The sequence below is a fragment of the Vespa mandarinia genome, chromosome 7 (genome assembly GCF_050613455.1).
Source record: "Vespa mandarinia isolate Hongniang chromosome 7, ASM5061345v1, whole genome shotgun sequence".
Lineage (NCBI taxonomy): Eukaryota > Metazoa > Arthropoda > Insecta > Hymenoptera > Vespidae > Vespa > Vespa mandarinia.
This window is the reverse complement of record NC_140816.1, coordinates 4069202-4093920: the sequence shown is the minus strand read 5'-3', so window position 1 is coordinate 4093920 and position 24719 is coordinate 4069202. Positions and strand designations below refer to the sequence as shown.

The 24719-nt window shown below is 27.3% G+C and overlaps 3 protein-coding genes across 8 annotated transcripts; 1 reads left to right on the top strand and 2 right to left on the bottom strand.

The window, feature by feature from the left end:
* Window positions 1–10492: 10492 nt before the first annotated feature.
* LOC118440407 (phosphatidylserine lipase ABHD16A) lies at window positions 10493–13643 on the bottom strand. Its single transcript, XM_035863380.2, has 11 exons — window positions 13502–13643; window positions 13377–13430; window positions 12677–12987; window positions 12439–12581; window positions 12262–12376; window positions 12047–12182; window positions 11606–11770; window positions 11415–11539; window positions 11111–11307; window positions 10872–11023; window positions 10493–10695 (listed from the first exon to the last, which is right to left on the bottom strand). The coding sequence occupies exons 1-11, from the start codon at window positions 13589–13591 to the stop codon at window positions 10591–10593; spliced, it is 1593 nt and encodes a 530-aa protein (XP_035719273.1). The 5' UTR covers window positions 13592–13643; the 3' UTR covers window positions 10493–10590.
* A 411-nt stretch (window positions 13644–14054) lies between these two features.
* On the top strand, window positions 14055–16123 carry LOC118440408 (CXXC-type zinc finger protein 1). Its single transcript, XM_035863381.2, has 5 exons — window positions 14055–14220; window positions 14300–14421; window positions 14501–14591; window positions 14659–15456; window positions 15545–16123. Exons 1-5 carry the CDS (start codon window positions 14191–14193, stop codon window positions 16061–16063), a joined length of 1560 nt encoding a protein of 519 aa, XP_035719274.1. The 5' UTR covers window positions 14055–14190; the 3' UTR covers window positions 16064–16123.
* A 325-nt stretch (window positions 16124–16448) lies between these two features.
* On the bottom strand, window positions 16449–22885 carry LOC118440515 (uncharacterized). Of its 6 annotated transcripts, none has more exons than XM_035863659.2 (6): window positions 19805–22885; window positions 18675–18954; window positions 17555–18546; window positions 17401–17458; window positions 17014–17304; window positions 16449–16932 (listed from the first exon to the last, which is right to left on the bottom strand). In XM_035863659.2, exons 2-6 carry the CDS (start codon window positions 18685–18687, stop codon window positions 16820–16822), a joined length of 1467 nt encoding a protein of 488 aa, XP_035719552.2. In that variant the 5' UTR covers window positions 18688–18954; window positions 19805–22885; the 3' UTR covers window positions 16449–16819. The 6 variants fall into 6 exon arrangements, with proteins under 6 accessions (XP_035719552.2, XP_035719555.2, XP_085514594.1 ...); XM_035863662.2 differs by having other exon boundaries at window positions 16449–16914; XM_085658468.1 differs by having other exon boundaries at window positions 16449–17304.
* Window positions 22886–24719: the final 1834 nt, after the last annotated feature.

The window sequence follows — 24719 nt, the reverse complement described above, 5'->3', positions numbered from 1 at the left end:
AAATATGAAATAGAAAAAAGAGCACCAAAAAGAGAAGAAAAGAGAAGCAGCTCTATAAGATGCTGAGAAAGCAACCCGCACAGAGGCCCACACCGATGGGTCCCACCCGAGATATATATAAAGGATAATTAATGACAGTAAATAAGAAAAAATAGAAATGACAGTAATTATACGAACGTTAAAATGCTGAATTTAATTTGATTAAACTTAAGAAAAATAAAAGATTAATTAAAAAGCAATGAAATATTCTGAACACAGATATAAATAAATATTATTCTCTCTGAAAGAAATATTATATTTATTAATCGATAATATATGATAATATATGTACATGTTCTCTATAACGTTGCTAAGAATATCCTATTGTTTAAATATTAATTAATTATTCCTTCACGTGTTCGCGATCCCACGACCCGGACCTAGCTGAAAAGAAATAAGGAAGGAAAAAAGAATTAGTATATATGTATATTAATTATACGAACGATAAAATGCTAGATTTAATTTGATTAAACTTAAGAAAAATAAACGTTTAATATAAATAAATATTATTCTCTCTGAAAGAAATATTATTATATCTATTAATCGATAGTAAATGACAATACATGTATATGATTTTTATAACGTTGCTAAGAATATCTTATTGTTTAAATATTAATTAATTATACTTTACGTATATCGTACATTATTTAAATGTTAAGATAATCTTCTTTACTAATTATTCCTTCCCGTGTTGGCGACCTCCACGATCTAGATCTAGCTGAAAAGAAATAAGGAAAGAAAAAAAAAAATGTATACATTATTAATTATACTAACGATAAAATTTTGAATTTAATTTAATTAAACATAAGAAAGATAAAAGATTAATTACACAAAAAATGAAATATGCTGTACACTGTATGATCTAAAGAAATATTATTTTCTCTGAAAGAAATATTGTATTACTTTTACATTTCATAGATACATTATTTTATTATAGAAATCAATTTTATTAAAATAAAATTTTAAATTTAATTGAACTTTCGAAAAGAAAAAATGTACAAAATTTATCAATCGACTTTAACGTAAAATTTGATTTTACTAAACTAGAATCATAAATTCAATTGAATTTTAGAAAAGAAAAAATGTGTAAAATTTATGTCTCAAGTTTAATATTAAAAATGCATAAAATATGAAATAATCCTATTCGCGTAAGCGTGGCAATGTGAGCATGTTATTTACGGAATGTTACTTCGTCTTAGTTTTTTAAATCTACACACATCACCATAAGGAGCATTTTGAGTGACAACATGGTAAAATTAAAATACGATTAAGAGCCATTCTCGAAAATTTCTAGTGAATTTTCGAAAATAACTCAATAACTTGATAATCGTCCTCTTGAGCCACAGTTTGTGAGGGCCTTTTTGACATATAGCATCTTGTTTACTTCGTGCCCTAATCAAATCGAATACCCTTCAGAAACTGTAACGACGAAATTTTATTCGAAATTATAAGATATAAAAGAAAATGTTTACACAATTATTGGTAGCCTAAAAAAAATTTTAATTAGTATATTAATTGCTGAAAATCCTGAGCTAAAAATTAATTAATTTAATTATCTAAGCTTACGGACTGTGACTCTACAAGTCTCTTTGTTTTTTAGCAATTATTCTACTCGACTTTTCTCTTTCAAAAGCAATGACTCTATTGAGACTTCTCTTTTATCAATTCAAATTAATAAAATATTTAATTAATATTTATTTAAAAATATAAAACAAATCCTTGGAAGCTCCTTCTTACAAGTGAATACTTTTATTATTATAAGGAAATCATGCACAATTACGCTTATAATCCAGAGACTATCCATCGCGAATATCTTCTTGTACCTTCTTTATTTAAACTCATGAACAACGATTTTTATATATTTCCGGGCAAGCAAAATATTTTTAAATAAATGAATACATCGAAAGTTTGAAATAATTATAAAAGCGTTTGTACAAGAAGAACTTATCCTGATCTAATAAATAAATCAGAAAATAAAAAACCATTCAGGAGTAAATCACCGAAGAAATTTACTCGTGGTCACTCAATGCTCCTCTAATAATTAATTACAACCAATCACTCGTGCTAATTCGGACCTTTCGTCCTCGACATGATTGAGTGATCAGAGGGAATTAAAAATTCACTCACCACTTAAGAAGTTCTGCGTTGGCTCCAAAACACTCGTCCGCGGTTGAAGTCGAAATTGTTAATTACGTAGATCGTCATCGAAGTTGATCAAAATCCTTTTCAATGATGCACTGACACTATTACGCGATAAATATTTTTTAACGGACGGTCACTGAATTTACTTCGCGAAACTCTACTGTCTTTTAAAAAACCGGTTTGTGTGACTGTCAAAAAAGCAAAATGGTTTGCAAACAAACACTGACTCTAACGATTGCATTGCACAAAATCGATACAAATACACTTGTTGTTTAAATTGCGAAAACCGAACAAACAAACACTGCTTCTACTTCGCGATATTCTTATTTCAGCCGAGATTAAAATTTTGATGTATTAGTATTTTATAATAAAATTATTTTGAATATTTCGTTCGTTTCTTTATTTATATTGATTAAACGAATCTACAATTCTTTAAATATTGCTTTATTATACTCGGTGTATGTTAAAGATTGTCTAATTAATTTAGAAATTACCGAAATTATTAATTTATAAGTTATCGCGATCAGAACTAGATAGAACCGATGTGCACTGGTCGGAGTGCAAAGGAGAACTAACTCGCGAATCATCAAAGTTAATCGAAGGACTGTTTATGTTTATATTGCAGAAGGCCAACAATCCCGAGATTAAAATTTTGATGTATTAGTATTTAATAATAAAATTATTTTGAATATTTCGTTCGTTTCTGTACTTGTATTGATTAAACGAATCTACTATTCTTTAAATATTGCTTTATTATACTCGGTGTATGTTAAAGATTGTCTAATTAATTTAGAAATTACCGAAATTATTAATTTATAAGTTATCGCGATCAGAACTAGATAGAACCGATGTGCACTGGTCGGAGTGCAAAGGAGAACTAACTCGCGAATCATCAAAGTTAATCGAAGGACTGTTTATGTTTATATTGCAGTAGGCCAACAATCCCGAGATTAAAATTTTGATGTATTAGTATTTAATAATAAAATTATTTTGAATATTTCGTTCGTTTCTGTACTTGTATTGATTAAACGAATCTACTATTCTTTAAATATTGCTTTATTATACTCGGTGTATGTTAAAGATTGTCTAATTAATTTAGAAATTACCGAAATTATTAATTTATAAGTTATCGCGATCAGAACTAGATAGAACCGATGTGCACTGGTCGGAGTGCAAAGGAGAACTAACTCGCGAATCGTCAAAGTTAATCGAAGGACCGTTTATGTTTATATTGCAGAAGGACAACAAACCCGAGATTAAAATTTTGAAGTATTAGTATTTTATAATAAAATTATTTTGAATATTTCGGTCGTTTCTTTATTTATATTGATTAAATGAATCTACTATTGTTAAAATATTGCTTTATTATACTCGGTGTATGTTAAAGATTGTCCAATTAATTTAGAAATTACCAAAATTATTAATTTATAAGTTATCGCGATCAGAACTAAAGAGAACCGATGTGCACTGGTCGGAGTGCAAAGGAGAACTAACTCGCGAATCGTCAAAGTTAATCGAAGGACCGTTTATGTTTATATTGCAGAAGGACAACAAACCCGAGATTAAAATTTTGAAGTATTAGTATTTTATAATAAAATTATTTTGAATATTTCGGTCGTTTCTTTATTTATATTGATTAAATGAATCTACTATTGTTAAAATATTGCTTTATTATACTCGGTGTATGTTAAAGATTGTCCAATTAATTTAGAAATTACCAAAATTATTAATTTATAAGTTATCGCGATCAGAACTAAAGAGAACCGATGTGCACTGGTCGGAGTGCAAAGGAGAACTAACTGGCGAATCATCAAAGTTAATCGAAGGACTGTTTATGTTTATATTGCAGAAGGCCAACAATCCCGAGATTAAAATTTTGATGTATTAGTATTTTATAATAAAATTATTTTGAATATTTCGGTCGTTTCTTTATTTATATTGATTAAACGAATCTACTATTCTTTAAATATTGCTTTATTATACTCGGTGTATGTTAAAGATTGTCTAATTAATTTAGAAATTACCGAAATTATTAATTTATAAGTTGTCGCGATCAGAACTAGATAGAACCGATGTGCACTGGTCGGAGTGCAAAGGAGAACTAACTCGCGAATCGTCAAAGTTAATCGAAAGTCTGTTTATGTTTATATTGCAGAAGGCCAACAATCCCGAGATTAAAATTTTGAAGTATTAGTATTTTATAATAAAATTATTTTGAATATTTCGGTCGTTTCTTTATTTATATTGATTAAATGAATCTACTATTGTTAAAATATTGCTTTATTATACTCGGTGTATGTTAAAGATTGTCTAATTAATTTAGAAATTACCGAAATTATTAATTTATAAGTTGTCGCGATCAGAACTAGGGAGAACCGATGTGCACTGGTCGGAGTGCAAAGGAGAACTAACTCGCGAATCGTCAAAGTTAATCGAAAGTCTGTTTATGTTTATATTGCAGAAGGCCAACAATCCCGAGATTAAAATTTTGATGTATTAGTATTTTATAATAAAATTATTTTGAATATTTCGTTCGTTTCTGTATTTGTATTGATTAAACGAATCTACTATTCTTTAAATATTGCTTTATTATACTCGGTGTGTGTTAAAGATTGTCCAATTAATTTAGAAATTACCAAAATTATTAATTTATAAGTTATCGCGATCAGAACTAAAGAGAACCGATGTGCACTGGTCGGAGTGCAAAGGAGAACTAACTCGCGAATCGTCAAAGTTAATCGAAGGACTGTTTATGTTTATATTACAGAAGGCCAACAATCCCGAGATTAAAATTTTGAAGTATTAGTATTTTATAATAAAATTATTTTGAATATTTCGGTCGTTTCTTTATTTATATTGATTAAATGAATCTACTATTGTTAAAATATTGCTTTATTATACTCGGTGTATGTTAAAGATTGTCCAATTAATTTAGAAATTACCAAAATTATTAATTTATAAGTTATCGCGATCAGAACTAAAGAGAACCGATGTGCACTGGTCGGAGTGCAAAGGAGAACTAACTGGCGAATCATCAAAGTTAATCGAAGGACTGTTTATGTTTATATTGCAGAAGGCCAACAATCCCGAGATTAAAATTTTGATGTATTAGTATTTTATAATAAAATTATTTTGAATATTTCGGTCGTTTCTTTATTTATATTGATTAAATGAATCTACTATTGTTAAAATATTGCTTTATTATACTCGGTGTATGTTAAAGATTGTCCAATTAATTTAGAAATTACCAAAATTATTAATTTATAAGTTATCGCGATCAGAACTAAAGAGAACCGATGTGCACTGGTCGGAGTGCAAAGGAGAACTAACTGGCGAATCATCAAAGTTAATCGAAGGACTGTTTATGTTTATATTGCAGAAGGCCAACAATCCCGAGATTAAAATTTTTATGTATTAGTATTTTATAATAAAATTATTTTGAATATTTCGGTCGTTTCTTTATTTATATTGATTAAACGAATCTACTATTCTTTAAATATTGCTTTATTATACTCGGTGTATGTTAAAGATTGTCTAATTAATTTAGAAATTACCGAAATTATTAATTTATAAGTTGTCGCGATCAGAACTAGATAGAACCGATGTGCACTGGTCGGAGTGCAAAGGAGAACTAACTCGCGAATCGTCAAAGTTAATCGAAGGACTGTTTATGTTTATATTACAGAAGGCCAACAAACCCGAGATTAAAATTTTGAAGTATTAGTATTTTATAATAAAATTATTTTGAATATTTCGGTCGTTTCTTTATTTATATTGATTAAATGAATCTACTATTGTTAAAATATTGCTTTATTATACTCGGTGTATGTTAAAGATTGTCCAATTAATTTAGAAATTACCAAAATTATTAATTTATAAGTTATCGCGATCAGGACTAGAGAGAACCGATATGCACTGGTCGGAATGCAAAGGAGAACTAACTCGCGAATCATCAAAGTTAATCGAAGGACTGTTTATGTTAATATTGCAGAAGGCCAACAATCCCGAGATTAAAATTTTGATGTATTAGTATTTTATAATAAAATTATTTTGAATATTTCGTTCGTTTCTGTATTTATATTGACTAAACGAATCTACTATTCTTTAAATATTGCTATATTATAGTCGGTGTATGTTAAAGATTGTCTAATTAATTTAGAAATTACCGAAATTATTAATTTATAAGTTATCGCGATCAGAACTAGATAGAACCGATGTGCACTGGTCGGAGTGCAAAGGAGAACTAACTCGCGAATCGTCAAAGTTAATCGAAAGTCTGTTTATGTTTATATTGCAGAAGACCAACAATCCCGAGATTAAAATTTTGATGTATTAGTATTTTATAATAAAATTATTTTGAATATTTCGTTCGTTTCTTTATTTATATTGATTAAACGAATCTACAATTCTTTAAATATTGCTTTATTATACTCGGTGTATGTTAAAGATTGTCTAATTAATTTAGAAATTACCGAAATTATTAATTTATAAGTTATCGCGATCAGAACTAGATAGAACCGATGTGCACTGGTCGGAGTGCAAAGGAGAACTAACTCGCGAATCATCAAAGTTAATCGAAGGACTGTTTATGTTTATATTGCAGAAGGCCAACAATCCCGAGATTAAAATTTTGATGTATTAGTATTTAATAATAAAATTATTTTGAATATTTCGTTCGTTTCTGTACTTGTATTGATTAAACGAATCTACTATTCTTTAAATATTGCTTTATTATACTCGGTGTATGTTAAAGATTGTCTAATTAATTTAGAAATTACCGAAATTATTAATTTATAAGTTATCGCGATCAGAACTAGATAGAACCGATGTGCACTGGTCGGAGTGCAAAGGAGAACTAACTCGCGAATCATCAAAGTTAATCGAAGGACTGTTTATGTTTATATTGCAGTAGGCCAACAATCCCGAGATTAAAATTTTGATGTATTAGTATTTAATAATAAAATTATTTTGAATATTTCGTTCGTTTCTGTACTTGTATTGATTAAACGAATCTACTATTCTTTAAATATTGCTTTATTATACTCGGTGTATGTTAAAGATTGTCTAATTAATTTAGAAATTACCGAAATTATTAATTTATAAGTTATCGCGATCAGAACTAGATAGAACCGATGTGCACTGGTCGGAGTGCAAAGGAGAACTAACTCGCGAATCGTCAAAGTTAATCGAAGGACCGTTTATGTTTATATTGCAGAAGGACAACAAACCCGAGATTAAAATTTTGAAGTATTAGTATTTTATAATAAAATTATTTTGAATATTTCGGTCGTTTCTTTATTTATATTGATTAAATGAATCTACTATTGTTAAAATATTGCTTTATTATACTCGGTGTATGTTAAAGATTGTCTAATTAATTTAGAAATTACCGAAATTATTAATTTATAAGTTGTCGCGATCAGAACTAGATAGAACCGATGTGCACTGGTCGGAGTGCAAAGGAGAACTAACTCGCGAATCGTCAAAGTTAATCGAAAGTCTGTTTATGTTTATATTGCAGAAGGCCAACAATCCCGAGATTAAAATTTTGAAGTATTAGTATTTTATAATAAAATTATTTTGAATATTTCGGTCGTTTCTTTATTTATATTGATTAAATGAATCTACTATTGTTAAAATATTGCTTTATTATACTCGGTGTATGTTAAAGATTGTCTAATTAATTTAGAAATTACCGAAATTATTAATTTATAAGTTGTCGCGATCAGAACTAGAGAGAACCGATGTGCACTGGTCGGAGTGCAAAGGAGAACTAACTCGCGAATCGTCAAAGTTAATCGAAAGTCTGTTTATGTTTATATTGCAGAAGGCCAACAATCCCGAGATTAAAATTTTGATGTATCAGTATTTTATAATAAAATTATTTTGAATATTTCGTTCGTTTCTGTATTTGTATTGATTAAACGAATCTACTATTCTTTAAATATTGCTTTATTATACTCGGTGTGTGTTAAAGATTGTCCAATTAATTTAGAAATTACCAAAATTATTAATTTATAAGTTATCGCGATCAGAACTAAAGAGAACCGATGTGCACTGGTCGGAGTGCAAAGGAGAACTAACTCGCGAATCGTCAAAGTTAATCGAAGGACTGTTTATGTTTATATTACAGAAGGCCAACAATCCCGAGATTAAAATTTTGATGTATTAGTATTTTATAATAAAATTATTTTGAATATTTCGTTCGTTTCTTTATTTATATTGATTAAACCAATCTACAATTCTTTAAATATTGCTTTATTATACTCGGTATATGTTAAAGATTGTCTAATTAATTTAGAAATTACCGAAATTATTAATTTATAAGTTATCGCGATCAGAACTAAAGAGAACCGATGTGCACTGGTCGGAGTGCAAAGGAGAACTAACTGGCGAATCATCAAAGTTAATCGAAGGACTGTATATGTTTATATTGCAGAAGGCCAACAATCCCGAGATTAAAATTTTGATGTATTAGTATTTTATAATAAAATTATTTTGAATATTTCGGTTGTTTCTTTATTTATATTGATTAAATGAATCTACTATTGTTAAAATATTGCTTTATTATACTCGGTGTATGTTAAAGATTGTCTAATTAATTTAGAAATTACCGAAATTATTAATTTATAAGTTGTCGCGATCAGAACTAGATAGAACCGATGAGCACTGGTCGGAGTGCAAAGGAGAACTAACTGGCGAATCATCAAAGTTAATCGAAGGACTGTTTATGTTTATATTGCAGAAGGCCAACAATCCCGAGATTAAAATTTTGATGTATTAGTATTTTATAATAAAATTATTTTGAATATTTCGTTCGTTTCTGTATTTGTATTGATTAAACGAATCTACTATTCTTTAAATATTGCTTTATTATACTCGGTGTATGTTAAAGATTGTCTAATTAATTTAGAAATTACCGAAATTATTAATTTATAAGTTGTCGCGATCAGAACTAGATAGAACCGATGTGCACTGGTCGGAGTGCAAAGGAGAACTAACTCGCGAATCGTCAAAGTTAATCGAAGGACCGTTTATGTTTATATTGCAGAAGGACAACAAACCCGAGATTAAAATTTTGAAGTATTAGTATTTTATAATAAAATTATTTTGAATATTTCGGTCGTTTCTTTATTTATATTGATTAAATGAATCTACTATTGTTAAAATATTGCTTTATTATACTCGGTGTATGTTAAAGATTGTCCAATTAATTTAGAAATTACCAAAATTATTAATTTATAAGTTATCGCGATCAGGACTAGAGAGAACCGATATGCACTGGTCGAAGTGCAAAGGAGAACTAACTCGCGAATCATCAAAGTTAATCGAAGGACTGTTTATGTTTATATTGCAGAAGGCCAACAATCCCGAGATTAAAATTTTGATGTATTAGTATTTTATAATAAAATTATTTTGAATATTTCGTTCGTTTCTGTATTTGTATTGATTAAACGAATCTACTATTCTTTAAATATTGCTTTATTATACTCGGTGTATGTTAAAGATTGTCTAATTAATTTAGAAATTACCGAAATTATTAATTTATAAGTTGTCGCGATCAGAACTAGATAGAACCGATGTGCACTTGTCGGAATGCATAGGGAAACTATTTCGGTAAACGTCAAAGTTAATAGAAGGGCCGTTTATGTTTATATTGCACAAAACCAACAAACCCGAGATAAAATTTTAAAGCGTTGGAATTTTAAATTACAATTGTTTTAAGTTTTTGACGCGTTTTTGTTTTTTTTCAATGATTAAACCAATGTTCTATTGTTTAAATATTACTTTATTGTACTCCGTATACAGTATTTATATATCGAAATTATTAGAAATTAATACTTTCGATATATAAAGTAATATTTAAACTTTTAAAATCCGTATATGTTTATATGGCACAAGACCAACTACCCCGACGTAGAAATTTTTAAATATTAAAATTTTAAATTAGAATTATTTTAAGTTTTTCGCTCGTTACCGTCTTTCTAATATTTAAACGAATATATTTTAAATATTATTTTAAATATTATTGTTTAAATATTAGTTTATTGTATTATTTAGACATTGAGGATTGTTTAAGTAAATGGAACTTAATATGAAACTTATCTCTAAGAATAATTTACAAGATGGCTTTGTGGCCTTATTTAAATTATCATTTTTAAAAGAAGACCGTATTCATCAAAATCTATCAAGAATCACGCCTTTACTCATCGTTGTTATAAACCATTACAAAATCAGGGATGGTGAAGTCTCATGAAAAAAAAAAAAAAAATGAAATTCTTGAGTAATAAATAGTAGTTATTTTCCGATATTAAGATTAAAGAAGTTATATCTTTTTAAAGTTTTGTATAATATCAGATAAGAATTATACTTTTAATTTCTTATAGCGTAAGTATAAAGTTATAGAATTTATTTCATAGAAATTGCTGACGCCGGATCCCATCCAGGTTGAAAAAGCTCTACAGATAAGGGAGTGCAATGTGATGATGGCTGATCTTTCATATACATAGTTGCCTATAAAATGTAAACATTAGAATATCCATATATCAAATATTTTGTTTTTATCTATTTTTGATTTTTTAATCTAATATGATATATATACGTAATAATAATATATATATATATATATATATATATATATATATATATATATATTTATATATATACATATATATAAATTCATTTACTACCAAAAAGATAGTGAGTTGTTGCTTGGTTTTTATATCGCAATCCTGACCAAGATTACAAGGGTAAGATATTTGCTCATCATTTTCTGAATTTTTACTTGTTATTAATTCCAAACAATGTTTTTCATCAATTTCAAGTGCCTCTACTATCAATCCTGGAAAAAAAAAAGAAATATTATTTTTATATAACTATAGTTTAAGAAATTAATTGTATCTTCTGCTATTATTTATATTTTACTTACTTCTTGTATCAATATTCGCAGAAAGAAACTTATTTAAAACACCTAATGAATCAGAATCTTCTGAGAAAAGATATGGATAACGTCTTAATAATAGCTTTGTAAGCAACATGTTGCCACGATTTCCCGATAAAATGTTAGGTGGACTACAGACAATTTCATCATTTGTTCTTCTTATTAACAATACTGTCCCATCATACCTTGATTTATATATTAATTATTACATTTACAATAGTAACATTCATAATAGTGATATATATTATAAATGAATATTACATTATGATATAATAAATATGTAGCACCATACCTATTTAACTGTTCTGCTATATTTAAATTAAAATGTAATCTGATAACATGTTGCACTATTCCTTTCAATGAAGGCATTGTCATAATGGCTAATGGAAGTATATCATCGAATGTAGCATCTAGTATCTGCAATAAAAGTGGTTGTTATAATAAGTTTAATATTAGTTAAATAATAATAATAATTATTATTACCAAGCTTTGTATATATGGATAATTCATAGCTGCCCAAGTGGCTGTATATCCACCAATACTCCATCCATAAAGTATTATTTTTTCTTCAGGAAACATTAATTGATGTTTTGCAAATTGCATTATACAATCAATAGCATTTTCCTCTTGTACTGGATATGGTTCACCCTTTGTGGTCAGTTTGATGTCTTACTGTTAGTCATATATGAATATAGATTGGCCGAAGAAGAAGTCTTGCCATTACTACAACTATGTATAAAATATATTCTAATTTTAAGATATTTATCTTTACTTGTACAAAGGTTAAGAGCTAAAAAATTCTATTACATACAAATTTTACATTAACAATAACAAAGTAACATATGAGTAATAGCAATTCTTCCCAACGGAGTATGTTTATTATAATACTCATCTAGCTCACTCATTTGCAAGCAGACAACTTACAGTACTACTACCAAAACCTGGATGATTCCACCCTAAGACTGAATAACCTTTGTTCAATGGGGTTGATATAATACCAGTTTCATAAAACCCACAATTTCCTTCGCAAGTGATGACAAGTATGTCACCATTAGTGGTTCTATAAAAAATAATATTTATGGTATCACCATACCTTTATCTCTACTTTTGTATCTACAGAGAAAACAGATTTATATTACTTTTTCCTCTGATCAACAAACATTGTATCAATTTCATTTCGATCACAAGTTACCAATTTAAATCTTTCTCCTCCCTGTTTTATTAAATCTACTCTACCCTTCAATAACATTGGATCTATAATAAGAACATCTAATTATTTAAAAAACAAGCATTCAATATAAAAAGTTTTAACTTACGTAATGCCCAATTAATAATAGAGACACTGCCAGGATAAATTAATTTGACAGCAAAAGTGCATGCTATAATGCAAGACAAGGCTACCTTTATTCCATTATTGGATTTTATTTCTTCTAGTCTTAACTTTTTTCTGTTCTTTTCTCTAATAAAAAATATCATAATACATATGACATTAAAATCATTATTGTTAAAATCGCTTTTTAATAGATATACAGTTTGCTTTTTAAAATACATTACCCTTGTAAGGTAGTAACTACAAATTCTACAGGCCAAAGATGAAATTCAAAGTCATATTTGCATAACTCTTGTTTTGTTGTTACATTATAATTTGTATTACAATTTCTTAATGTTTTTAAGAATTTGGAATAGATTGCATTATTAGCTCTGGAGTAACCACGTGCTGCTAGCGAAGCAATTAAAATTATACCTGCACTGGCTGCAACTTTGCTTAAATTATATATTATATCCATTACAGAATAGCTATTCCGATACATAAATACAGCAGCAGATGTAAAGGCATAATAACTTATAGACCATACTGCAGTAAACTGAAAAATTAAGTTATAAATTTATATCAGTATTTAATGTATAAAGATCATGTATAATATATTTTAAACAAGAAAATATCATTATATATATTTTTGTACTAAATTACTTATACGTAACTACAAATTTCATAGCAACTGAATAATAAAAAATAAAGTAATGGTTTATATAAAATATAAATTAATTCTAATGTTAAAAACATTACTTTTTAAATTTATTACGGTTAGTATTTATATATAACTGAAGGCATAATATGAGAAAAAGTGTAATGTAAATTAATAACAACAACATAGATAGATTGAATTTTTATGATATTTGAATAACTTAATACGAATGAGCATATACAATTTGACAAGAATTATTATTATAAAATTCTTTATTAAAGTCTCACCGAAATTATTACCCAATCACTCCATCGTTCTAATACTTTTGGTTCGTATGATTTCTGCAAATTGAAATGATCATAACCTCCAAAAATGTACAAATAAATATAATCAAATAATATATTATAATTACATCAATAAGTCGTCCAGTTGTCGTAATTTCGTAAATTTTAAAAAGACGTGGCCCAAGAGTGTAGTAAAATAATATTTTCATTAACGACATATTTTATTTGCTTTTATAGTTATCACATAAACTTCGACAACTCACTCTTCGGAATTATAGTTAAAGAAACCAAGAGAAACTATCAAATCACATAGAACTGCTGTATAAGCACAGTACTCGATTATGCGTAGTAAAACAAAATAATATTATGACGTCTATAAAAGATTTAGTTAAATAATATCACTCCAATTTGTCATTATTTTTATACATTTATATTATTTTTTAATAGTTTCTTAATAACGAACAATAATATGATTATTTAATTTCATAAAAGATCTGCTTATCTACATATATATCGATACGATTAATCGAAAGAAAGGACGGTGTTCCTTCTAGTTCCTCTTAGTTCCTATTTATTCCGCATTAGTCACTGATGTTACATACAATTCGAGCCAAAGCCTATAAACCATAATAAATCAAAAGAAAATATGTCTTAACAAGTCTTTTTTTTTATATCGGTACGAGATTTTAATTATAAAATCATTAAAAATAATATATTTCTACAATTTTGTTAAAAATATCGTGTTAGAGCAAATATTAAGGGTTTGCTGAAAATTTTCTTTATTCATTTACATTTGTATTGTACATAATAACTAATCATGGGGGAAAAGAGACAAAATAGTTTATCTGTAAGTATATAAAAAATTGTAATTATTATAATTAACATATGTTAATTTATATATTATTGCTATCACGTTAATCCAACAGAAAGAAGAAATTGCAAAACAATTCATGCTGCCAGAAAGAAAAAGTAAAATAGCTACTTTATTAAAGCAAGATGGACAAGCATATTGTATATGTAGAAGTTCTGATAGCTCCCGTTTTATGATGTAAATTATTATAAAATTATAGAATGTTTATCAAATTTTGTATAATTTTTATAACTATTATTGTTGTAATTCGTTGCAGTGGTTGTGATGCATGTGAAGAATGGTATCATGGTGATTGTATAAATATAACTGAAAAAGATGCTAAACATATTAAACAGTTTTTCTGCATTGTAAGTCTTGATGAACTTAAAGTATATTATTTATGATTCTTTTTATAACTAAAGTATATTTCTATAGCGTTGTAAGGAGGAAGATCCAACATTAATTACACGATACAAACCACGTAAGACCGATCAAGAAGATAGAAAACATAAAAAATATAAAGAAAAGGAACGTGCTCATAGATATGAATATGATGCACCTTGGGATCCAACATTAATTAAAAAATCATCTAAACGATGTGGAGAGTGTACAGGTTGTCTTCGTACAGAAAATTGTGGAAAATGTGATGCTTGTAGACATTTGAAAAAATTTGGTCCTTCTGTACGATTAAAACTTAGATGTATACAAAGAACTTGCAGAGTACTGGGCGATCCATTGAAACCATCAAAAAGTTTCACCAAAGGTTCAAAGTTCAATAAAAAGCGTAGAAGAGATTCAAGTAATGAAAGAATCGATTATTTAGAAGCACCGCGACATTGCTATGGTCCTGCTTGTACAAAACAATCACGTCCAGGTAGTAAATATTGTTCAGATGAATGTGGATTAAAACTTGCTACAAACAGAATTTATCAAGTATTACCGCAACGTATACAAGAATGGTCATTAACACCGTGTATTGCTGAACAGAATAACAGACGTGCTTTAGAATCAGTTAGAAAACAACAACATGATGTTAGAAGAATACTTCAAGAATTAGATAAAAGACATGCAGAATTAGACAGAATAATAGAACGTGCTAAACATGCATCTATAGATCCACAAACAGAGGTTGATGATAATGATGATACTGAAATGAGCATGTATTGTATCACTTGTGGACATGAGATACATTCGAGGACAGCTATTAAACATATGGAAAAATGTTTTAATAAGGTAATTTTTATGTAATATAAATAAATATGTTCTAAAATATCACTATTGTATATGTTATGATGTTTTACTAATATTGTTTAATTTATAGTATGAATCACAAGCATCATTTGGTTCCATTTTTAAAACACGTATCGAAGGACAAGTAATGTTTTGTGATTTTTATAATCCTGTAAATAGAACTTATTGTAAAAGATTACGCGTACTTTGTCCCGAACATTGTAAAGATCCAAAAATTAGTGAGACCGAAGTTTGCGGATGTCCATTGGTTACTAATGTATTTGATGCAACTGGTGAATTCTGCCGTGCACCAAAAAAGAGTTGTGTTAAACATTATGTCTGGGAAAAATTACGTCGTGCAGAAATAGATATGGAAAGAGTAAGACAATGGTTAAAAATTGATGAACTTGTTGAACAAGAAAGACAAATTAGATCAAATATGGCCACTAGAGCTGGAGTATTGGCTTTGATGTTACATTCTACTTATAATCACGAATTAATGGAACAAATGACTCAAGAACAAAGCAGAGAACAGCTGGAAGCAATGGAGGAAGAACTACAACGTAGATATAATTTACACCAACAAAAATCAATAGAACAAGAAGCATAGTTTCATTGTAACATATTATAAATATAAATTGTATGATAAACCTAACATTTAAGTCAGTTTTAATTGCGTAAATACTATTTTTCTCATAATATTGAATTCATAACAATTACAGAATTAGTAAACTTATCTAAAATTAGAAAATGCTTATAATATAATTCACTTTCACAAACATATTTATTTATATGTATATAACATATTATTGATAAAAATATGAATAATAATCTAAAAGTTCTGTCTTCCATTAGTATAACAACTTTACCAAAAACAATATATAAAAATCGTATGAAAATTGTAAAATGTTTATTAAAATTTACATATATACGTGAACATAGAATAAACTTTAATTCTTAATTTCTATTAATAAACTTTAATTCTCAGTTTATTAATTTAATAATTAATTCAATAAGTAATGAATATATAACAAATTCACTTTTTTATTTATCATAGTAACATTAATTTATATCTTCTGAATATTTCAATTATTTTGATAATTATGTTTTTTTTTTGTGATAAAAACAATGATATAGTTTAACTTGCAACTAAATTGCAAATTTCTTACTTAAATTAAAATCAATTCTATCTATTCAAAATAGGACCATCTGCATGAACATGTTTTAAGATATTTTTTCTTTTTAAACAATTATTTGAAAGAGAAGATAAGAAATATATATATATAATTTATAAATATTTACAAGCTATTTCTTGATAATACAAAATACGATGAAAAAGTATTTCCTACCAAAGATTGATCCATGACTAATCTCTATTCTCAGGACTGGCAGGTGTGAATGTTAATTGTGGTATCAACATCTGTTTATTTTTATTAATTTCACGCGATTTAAATACCTTTGCTGACGAAAACAAAAACACTTTTTTTAAGAGTTTGACAAAAAATTTACAAAAAATACATTTACTTGTAAATGAGGTCGAAATATTAATAAAATGATTACCTCGATTTTGTTGAATTTTCGGACCTTTCGTTGTTTTCTGTCTGCTAGTTACGCTCGTAGGAGAAATATTCGCATATTTAATTTGTTCTTTTGCTAATACTACATTATTACGAGGGGTAACAGTTCTAATCGATTTATTATTCGTCTTCATAGATAATTTAGGTGTACGTTTATTGTGTAATTTTATTCGAAACACTGTGATAGATTGACGTTGTTTCTTGCAAGATTTTTGCAAATTAATAGTTATTTTACTGGTGAATTTAGATTTGTTCTTCGTAGATTGATCAATATCTATGAAGTTTTATTATTTTTATTTATTTTTCAAATCTAATTATATATCGATTTTTAAAATCTTTTTAAATAAGTTATCATAATAAATATACATACCAATAGAATTATCACTGCTTAAAAAGATTTCCTTAGTATCCTCCTTCTGTAATAAGTTCTGTCAAATAAAATAATAATTTATTATATAAACGTCAAATATATATATATACTTAATGAAAATATGAAAAAACGTGAACAATGATGTACAACTTACTAATCCTTTATAAAACGTTTCTTTCTTTTTTACGTTGTTTTCTTTATTCGAAATATTAAAAAAATCCGTAGTTTTTTCCTCACTACTATCGAAATTCAAATTACTTGTAGAATTGATTATACTTTCTAGCATTGCGAATTTATTTTCAATATTAATTTCTTGATTTATCGGTAACTTAGTTTTCATTAAATTCATACAGTGCAAAGAATCATCGTATTCTTTTTCCTCATTTTCGTCTATATCAGGTAAAACCGAAGAACTTAAAAAATCTTTATTAACTTTAGCGTTATCTGTTGAATTATTCTTATCGTCTTGCAGCAACACAATATCATTATTTTTTATTCGTTCAGTAGATTTCCCTGAAAATTTCAATATTCTACTTAAATACATTCCCGTGTATTCAGTAACATTATAATCAGACGAAAAATTCACTGCTTCTTCCTCTATAGAGATTAACTTATTATCTATACATTTTACACGATCCAAGCAAGTTTCGTTAGAAAGATTTATTCGAGAATTTATTATCGAAGAATTATTTGTTTCGTTTTTCAATTCTATATTATCTTCTTTTTCTAACGTTAACGACGACTGTTCAGAATTGATTTTATTATCATTTGTATTTTGCAAATCTACTCGATCTTCATTAACGTTAGTCGCGCTAGGTTTTCCAAAAGCTTCATCCAACATCTGTTTTATTAAAACTCGTAATGGAACATTTGTATTTGTATCTTTTATACAATTGGAATCTGTAAGATCAGTACTTCTTTCCTCCATATTACATTTGATATTTTTTCTCCTGATATCTTCCCACAAGTATTTAGTGTTATCTAAATTGTCACTAAAATAAGGCTTACTCCTCTTTCGTTTTTGATTATTGCATATTAACTTTGTCTGAGAAGTTTCATATTTCTTGTTCAAAGATTCATATACTTTGTTAAATATATTCTGTGAGGAAAGGACTGAACAGTTAGAATTATTATTTATGCTTACTTCTAAAAAATCAAAAGAAAAAATATGTTATGCGTTACTTTCGTAAACATTAGAAATCATCAATTTTACTTATTAAAAGGATAAAGATAAATATTTCGAAAAATAAGATTATACCCAGCCTGATACTCACTTTCTTCCTCCATTTTTTCTTTTTTATTTTTTCACGCGTATCACCTTAGTACGTTAAAAACAATATAAATTAAAAATATATAGTCAAAATTGATATAAATAAAAATACACTGAGAATTGAGAAAAATATTCGACAATTTGTTTCCAGAAATTCGTATGCGCCGTTGTTACGTACTCGTAAATCACTTTTAACTGGGAATCGTCCTTCATGACGACTCAAAATATTATCTTGTTTTCAATAATCGAAATAATTTTGAAACCATTATGAATAAAAGGCCGTACTAAAATATATTTAAAGATATATATATATATTTATTAATTATATATATTAAATATATATATATATATATATATATATATATATAAAAATTATTTTTCAAGATTTTAATAAAAATAAGATTTTATAGAAACGAAATATAATGATCCAAAGCTTTTTTTTTTTTAACTAACTAAATAATTATGATAAATAATCCAGTCTCGATTAATTTATAATTAATCTTAACACATTGTTGATCAGCTATTATAAAAAGTAATTTCACCAGCTATATTCCTAATTAAATTCAAATCTTTATTAAGATATTAAAAATTCAGAAAAATTGGTAATATTATCAAAATTAAGCAAACACTATCCGACATAATACTGTAATAAAAACTTACACAATTTTATACTTCAATAATTACATAAGTTGTATGCATGTGTAAAAACGATTATATTCGTGATCGGATTCAACAATGTGTTAACTAATGATAACATATATATTTGCGTGGTCTTAATGATAAAAAAAAATGACCGTTATACTCATTAATTGACAAATTTTTAGACAAAAATGAGCCGTCACTAATATATGACTGAAAAATGTAAGAAGTGTAATAAATCTGAAATGAAAAATATTTTAGATACGCTTTGTGTTTTTTTTCTTTTCTTTTTTTTTAATAGATAAAATTTGGTCACACGAATGAAATTTATCAAGGATTCTGCATCACCATTTGTACCATTTAGCCATTATTTCTCAGTACTTTTAGTATACGTTACGAGATATAAATGGAAAAAAGTATTTTATAGAAAAAAACCTAAAAAGAAAAAAAAAAATATATATATATAGCTATATCCTTTTTTATAAATTTCCTCACCATTTTAAGGGATGTTAAATGATTAAAAAAAATATATGTAACAAAATTTTGGAAATTAGTACAACGTAATATTAATTATAAAATATAATATAAAAAAATTCTAAGAAACGAAATCATCAATTCTTTAGTACTTTCTCATTTTTTTTTATGTATATATCTAATCTACTAAGAACTGTCAGATAGATGAATGTAAATTTAGATTAAATGAAATGGAGCATTAGTGGCGAAAAGACTGTACATGTACATGTGTATGTATATAATACATATACATATATATATATATATATATATATATATATATATATGGCAGGAGATGAGAGTAAATGTCGTGTGGCATTTTCTTTATTCTTTTCGTTTGCTTGCGAATTGTATTTTTTGTTGTTTTTTCTTTTTTATTATTGTGTAATTATTAATATTATTCTATTAATATTATTATTAATATTATATTATTATTATTATTATTATTATTATTATTATTATTTTTGACGTATCCGTGAAATCACACGCATTCTCTGTTTTGACCTTTCTACAAGAACACTTACTCGCATAACTTAAAACTTTTCTTTTATAAATGGAAAATGCTTGAGTTCCCTTCCTTCGTATATTTCTGTTTTGTGTATATATGTATGTATGTATATATCTATGTATATTTGTATTTTTATGTGATAGTTTCCTGTTTCTTCGTACACAGATTATAAATTAAATGTCGAGTATGAGCACGACTTCTTTTTTTCTTTTCTTTCGTTTTTTTTTGTTTTTTTTTTTTTACCATACAAGAGAATCAACTTCAATTATAGTTATAATAAACACGTATTTTAGTTTTTTTTTTTTTTTTTCATTTTTGCATGTATGATGGATGTATGTTTCTTCCTCTCCCTCCGTCTCTTTCTCTCTCCCTCTCTCTCTCTCTCTCTCTCTCTCTCTCTCTCTTTCTCTCTCTCACACTTTCTCACACACTCACACTCACTGTATAATCTTATCTTTTCGCATTAATAATATATGAATACGTACTAAATGTAAGTTCGTACGCACGCACGCACGCACCCACCCACGCACGCACGTACGCACGCAACGAAAAGGAAACGAAACAACAACGATGTATTTATCACAGTACCGTACGCAAAGCTTATATGAAATCGCAGATAGAACAGCATAAAAGGCCAAATGGCGACGCTATATATATATATATATATATATATATATATATATATATATATATATATATATATATATACATACACACACGCTTCGGTATACACATCCGAGGAGGACTTTCCTGTTCGTAGAAGAAGCATTGAACGTTGAGTTAAACACACACACTCTTCTCACTCACTTCACATTCTTCCTCTTTTCTTCTTTCATTTTTCTTTTATTTATTTATTTTTTTTTGTATATTTATTTATTTATTTATTTATTTGTTTGCTATCGGTCTTTCTCGCGCACGAAAGACATACACTCGCGCAACGCTAGCTCTCTCTCTCTCTCTCTCTCTTTCTCTCTCTCTCTCGCTCTCCCTCTCTTTCATATTACGTTTATTTTTTAACTTTTTTTTCTTAACTTTTTACATATGTATTTCATGGCAATGACACTCTTTACATCCATGGTCCATGACAGTTTTGCATAAATTTGAATTGTTTTTTTATTATTTTTTTATTTTTCTATTTTAATATTAGTAACAAAATAGTAAGCGGTGTTTTTTATCGGTGTCCTCGCGCATGTCCGGAGAATATGTATTATAAATGAATATTATCTTTTTTTCTTTTCCGATCGTATATGCGATCTTAATTTTTTTTTTTTTTTTTTTTTTCATTTCTTTTCTTTCGACAATAGCACACTACATATATTCTGCTTTCTATAGAGAATAATAAAGTATCTACATATACATGCATATATATACGCATATATACATATACATAAAAGAAACATATACATATATACATATATATATGTTCGCGTCTTAAGACGACGAATCATCATCATAATCATCATCATCATCATCATCATCATCATCATCATCATCATCATCATCATCATCATCATCATCATCATCATCATCATCATAGTCATCATCATAATCATCATCATTATCATCATTATCATCATCCGGACACGCATCACCACCTGCATACGTGTATAGCGTGTGTCAAGCAAAATTCCAAGATTTTTTTCTTTTTTTTTTTTTTTTAATCCTAAACGCGAGGAAAACAGGCCGATAAAAATGATAAAATAATTAATCATGGGGAACAGATATTACTTTTCTTTCTTTCTTTCGAATGAACGAACGAACGAAAAAAATCAAAACAAAATACTTTACGAAAGATAATATAATATAATATAAATATAAAGTAATTAATATTCTCGACAAATTAATCAGTGTAATTGATTAATGAAATAATCAGTTGTATCCTCGCATTTGCTAGATTCTTACATTTGATAAAATAAGAAAAATGATTTATCTCGGACATATTGCTTTACAACGCATTTTATACCCACAAAAAGGGAACTTTGGCAACATACTAATTATTGGCAATAACATTCTTTCTCTCTCGCATATATATTTATAATTTTTTTTCTCAGCTGGGCAGCACAGCCTTTTTCCCCAATACGCTCTTTTGCACAAATTATTTGCTTGCTTGCTTTCTTTCTTTCTTTCTCGCACAATCACACTGCGTTAACTTGCTCTGTCTTTCATTCTCTTTCGTCATTTCTCTCATTCTTCGTCGTTCATCGCTATTCCATATCAATCTAATTTATAATAATCGAGTAGTTTTCATAATGATAATAATAGCTATTAAATGTATATATATATACAATACAGAAAATCGCTCATCATGTCGAATAACAAATTGTACAGTGATACAAGGCTAACAATGAGATCGCGGGTCGGACCTTTCATCTCGATCGTAACCGAACTTCTCTCGATTTTTACTAATTCTTTTTACAGGATTGCGATATATGTATTCGCGCATATATCATCGTACAATCGAATTTAAATCCAATCCTTACGGACGAAGCATATCTTGGAAGGAACGTCTAATGAAGTACGATATGCATATACAAAGTTAAAAAAAAAAAAAAAAAAAAAAAAAAAAAAGAAATAATAATAATAATAATAATAATAATAATAATAATAATAATAATAATAATAATAATAATAATAATAATAATAATAATAATAAAAGATGGGAAGGATTTTAAAGATGGATAATATTTATGAAGTTTCAAAATAATACCTTCGACGATAAATTTTGCACAATTGTGATGTATATAAAACGACGGAAGTTCCTTTAACACACTGTAATAATTAGTTAAAATAATAATGCGGGAACTTTTACTCCAGGTGCAAAATGATTGATTTTGTGTATGTGTGACAAATTGCTTAAAAAAAAAAAACAAAGAAAATCGTTTACTTTTAAAAGATCAATGGCATGAACAATAATCCGTAGGCCACATATTTCTGAATAAATGCGAGTAGCCTAAACGTATAAGAAAATAAAGCATTTGTACTTTTGCCTACACTGTTAAAGAATAGTGACAATAAAGAGAAATAGTTCGCTGCTTTTTGTGTTTACATAGATCTTTAATCATTAGTCAATATCTCTTAACAACGATCATTAGTTGTAGATTCGGAAACAAAGATATATATATGTGTGTATATATATATATATTTTTTTTTTCTGCCTACATGGCGACTTCTTTTATTTCTGCCTTTTTCGCACATTTAACGAAATTATTAAAATATGTGTATTCTGGATGTAATGTGTAGTTTAGCATAGCTGCCTCCCCACGCTAAATTATTTACATATTTTATGGTCCTATTTTTTTCTTGAAGTACATCTGCTTGTTTTCCTTAATGTAACTACTCTGTGTGAATCTTGTTATTTTTAGCCATTTGAACCGGTCAATGGCACGAGCTGATATTGTTATCTATTATTTTACTTTACTTTATTTTAAGGCGATGGAGCACCTGACTTGAACAGTTTTATGCATATTGGATTAAAGTTTGTCAAAGACAATATTATCCTCTCTAAACATAATATATTAAATTTACTTAACTCCTTGAAGTCTTGGGGATTTAAAATGATAAATTGATCGATTAAAATTATTAATAATAAGTATTAAAAATATAAATAAATGTTATGAATTTAGAATTAACATAATAGAATATATATATATACATATATATATATATATATATATATATATATATATGTGTGTAGAATTTTAAAAGCATTTCGTGAAACAAATAAATGTGATACGTACAAGTCCAAGTAAAAATCAATGTAATACAAACGCGAAAATACTTTCTTTGCATTTTTATCATTTTTAAACAAAATGAAATATATATATATTGGTCAAAATGATTTTGTGCGATATCTGCACAAAACGTGTTATACAGTAAGATTAATTGCTGCAATATTGTCTAAATTAAAAATCCTGTATTTGCGATTTTTTGAATATACATGTACAATTATAATTTTGCTGTTAGAGAAGATTATATTTTCTTTGTGCTAATTATCCAATATGCATTTATATTTCTCATACTAAATACTTAAACTCTCTTTGCTAGTTCAAAGCTGCACCCCCAGCTGGGCTATATTATCGAACAAACTAAAAAAGAATATCAACAAAGTTCATTTTTTTTTCTTTTCACTCTCATACATAATTTCGATATTACGAAAAAAACAATAACAAAAGTTATTAATCTTATATCTTAATAGTGATCGAATCTCATTAATACTAAATAGATGATTTTCATCATGCTTCCATATGAAACTTATCATTGGTAATACGTTATTTAGTTATTACCATTTATAATATTATCCACACAATCATCCATAAATTTTACATTCATTTAGAGAGATTGCTGTCACAAATAAACTACTATATAAATTGTTATTATTTAGATTATATG